At 29.2% G+C, this 2500-nt stretch overlaps 1 protein-coding gene across 1 annotated transcript in view; it reads left to right on the top strand.

Annotated features, from left to right (window-relative positions):
* LOC143029765 (uncharacterized) overlaps window positions 1-2500 on the top strand; it is a 172066-nt gene that overhangs the window by 109688 nt on the left and 59878 nt on the right. Inside the window, exons 6-7 of the mRNA XM_076192678.1 lie at window positions 1392-1480; window positions 2461-2500. The exon at window positions 2461-2500 is cut by the window's right edge and continues 176 nt beyond it. Of these exons, the coding sequence (XP_076048793.1) occupies window positions 1392-1480; window positions 2461-2500 (129 nt within the window). The remainder of the gene's footprint in view (window positions 1-1391; window positions 1481-2460) is intronic.

Genomic DNA, 2500 nt, shown 5'->3' with positions numbered 1-2500 from the left:
GGGGTCAACCCGCATGAGCTCAGTCTTCCTCCTGGAGGGGGTGGTGGTGGTGGGAGGGGGGGTTGTTATGGTCCAGTGGTTAGAGTGCTTGTCTCACCAGTTGATGGTTGTGGACGCGGGTTGGTTCGAGCACATTTCCATTTCTGTAAGAATGTGACTTGCTCTTGCATATATATATATATATATATATATATATATATATATATATATATGTATATATATACACGGTGTATATGTATAGTCACGTATTCAAGTATTTTAAGTTTTATGATACTAATGATGATAAATATAAAGATAATAGTGATTACAAAAATTCTAAGAAAGATAATGATAAACAAGGAAACAAGCAGTCATAATAGCCAGAAATAGGGCATAGGGCAATAAAACTAGTTGGTAGGACAGTTACAACAAAAGTGCAGATGTAGTTAGTAAACATTATCTGGCAATAGTTAGACCCATGCGGTACAATTTTGGTCTCCGTTCTATAGAATAGATATTAATTCACTAGAATCGGTAGAGAGGAGAATGACCAAAATGATACAAAGACTTATGAATTTACCTTACGGAGATAAGCTTAGACACCTTAATCCTTCTCTCGAAAAACGAAGAATGCGGGGTGATCTATTAGAGGTATTCAAATGGCCCAAGGGCTTTAACAAGGATGATACAGGCAAGGTCATCATATTAAGACAGTACGGCAGGACTCGTAATAATGAATTTGAATTGGACAATTTTAGGTTTAAGAAAGATATAGGCAAAAACAGGTTTACCAACCCAGTGGTTAATAATTGGATTAGACCTGTTAGTCATGGAGTGATTACTTAAGAGAAGACAACTTTATGTATGGGTATGGCAGGTGGTAAGGGACATGGAACTGCCTAGTGTAGGCCTTATGGGCTCTTGTATTCTCCTTTATTTTTATGTTTTTTATAATAATGATAATAAAAATATTAATAATGAATACAGTAATAACAATGATAATAGTAATAATAATAATAATAATAATAATAATGATGATGATGATGATGATGATGATAATCGTAATAATGATAATAATAACGATGATGATGATGATGATGACAAAAAATAAATTATATTAATAATGATATTTATAATAATAGTATGATAATAACAATGACAATTACAACAACAACAACAACAACAACAACAATAATACCCATCCATATACTAAAGTCTTCTTCCCCCTTATAGGGGAGGTAGCCATTAATTCTTGAATAACGAAAAAAAAAAAAAATAATAATAATAATAATAATAATAATAAATAGACAAATAAAAAATATAACTGATAGCTGTAAGTGCCAATGTTTTAATGAACGACAACAATATCCGCAATGTAACTCGCGTCCGCCTCTCTCTCTCTAACTCGACAGGATCCGAGAAGACCGGAATCGAGCCGACCGGGTCCTAGGACTGGACAGGGACGACTCCGAGCGTCCCGGATCCCCACACAGAACCAATGGTGAGTAATCCTTGGATTGATTAGTTGATTGATTGGTTGATTGTTTCCCTTCATCTATATGTTCATCCCTTTGTTTATTATTATTGATTTCATCAGTTGCTTTGTTTGTTATTCAATTATCTACTTGTTTATTTGTTTATTCACATTTACTTTTTTATTCATTTATTTGTTTCTTTATATATCTAATGATTTACTTATATATAAATCTATTTACATAACTATCCATTTATTTATTTATCTATTTATTTAATTATTTCCTCATTTGCTTACTTAATTATTCATTTATTTATTCATTCACATACCCATTCAATTATATATTCATTCATTTACCTATGCATTCATTTATACTTTACAATGAAGAGGCTTCAATGACATAAAAAAGAGAGAAAAAATTGGCCGCAAAGAGAGGAGTTGCCAGGGCCCAAGCCGAGAGGTCAATGTATTTTTGCATACATTATCACCACTCTATAAAAACATTTTGTAACAAGAAAAAATTAAACTAATGTTTTGCTTAATTTTCTCCAAATTCGTTTTCAATTCGTAATAAGAGAATATATATATATCATGATGATAATAGTAATAATAATAATAATTAGAATATTGTTAATGATGATGATGATAATAATAATGATAATGATCATAATAATAATGATGATAATAATAATGATAATGATCATAATAATAATGATGATTATAATAATGATAATGACTAATAATGATTATCATTATTGATAATAATAATGATGATAATAATAATAATAATAGTAATAATAGTAATAATAGTAGTAATAGTAATAATAGTAATAATAATAATAATAATAATAATAATAATAATAATAGTAATAGTAATAATTAATAATAACAATAATAATTAATAATATGATAATGGTGATAGTAATAATAATGATGATGATACTAGATAATAATACTGTAGTATTAATAATAATAATGAATGAAGGTAAAGATGATAATGAAAATAGATATTTGTCTCTTCCGTGAAGGCTTCGGCAATGGTGAAAG

The sequence above is a fragment of the Oratosquilla oratoria genome, chromosome 11 (assembly GCF_046742065.1).
Source record: "Oratosquilla oratoria isolate Oo_2021 chromosome 11, ASM4674206v1, whole genome shotgun sequence".
Lineage (NCBI taxonomy): Eukaryota > Metazoa > Arthropoda > Malacostraca > Stomatopoda > Squillidae > Oratosquilla > Oratosquilla oratoria.
Note: the sequence above shows the minus strand (reverse complement) of the source record. Positions and strands in the feature narration are given on the sequence as shown.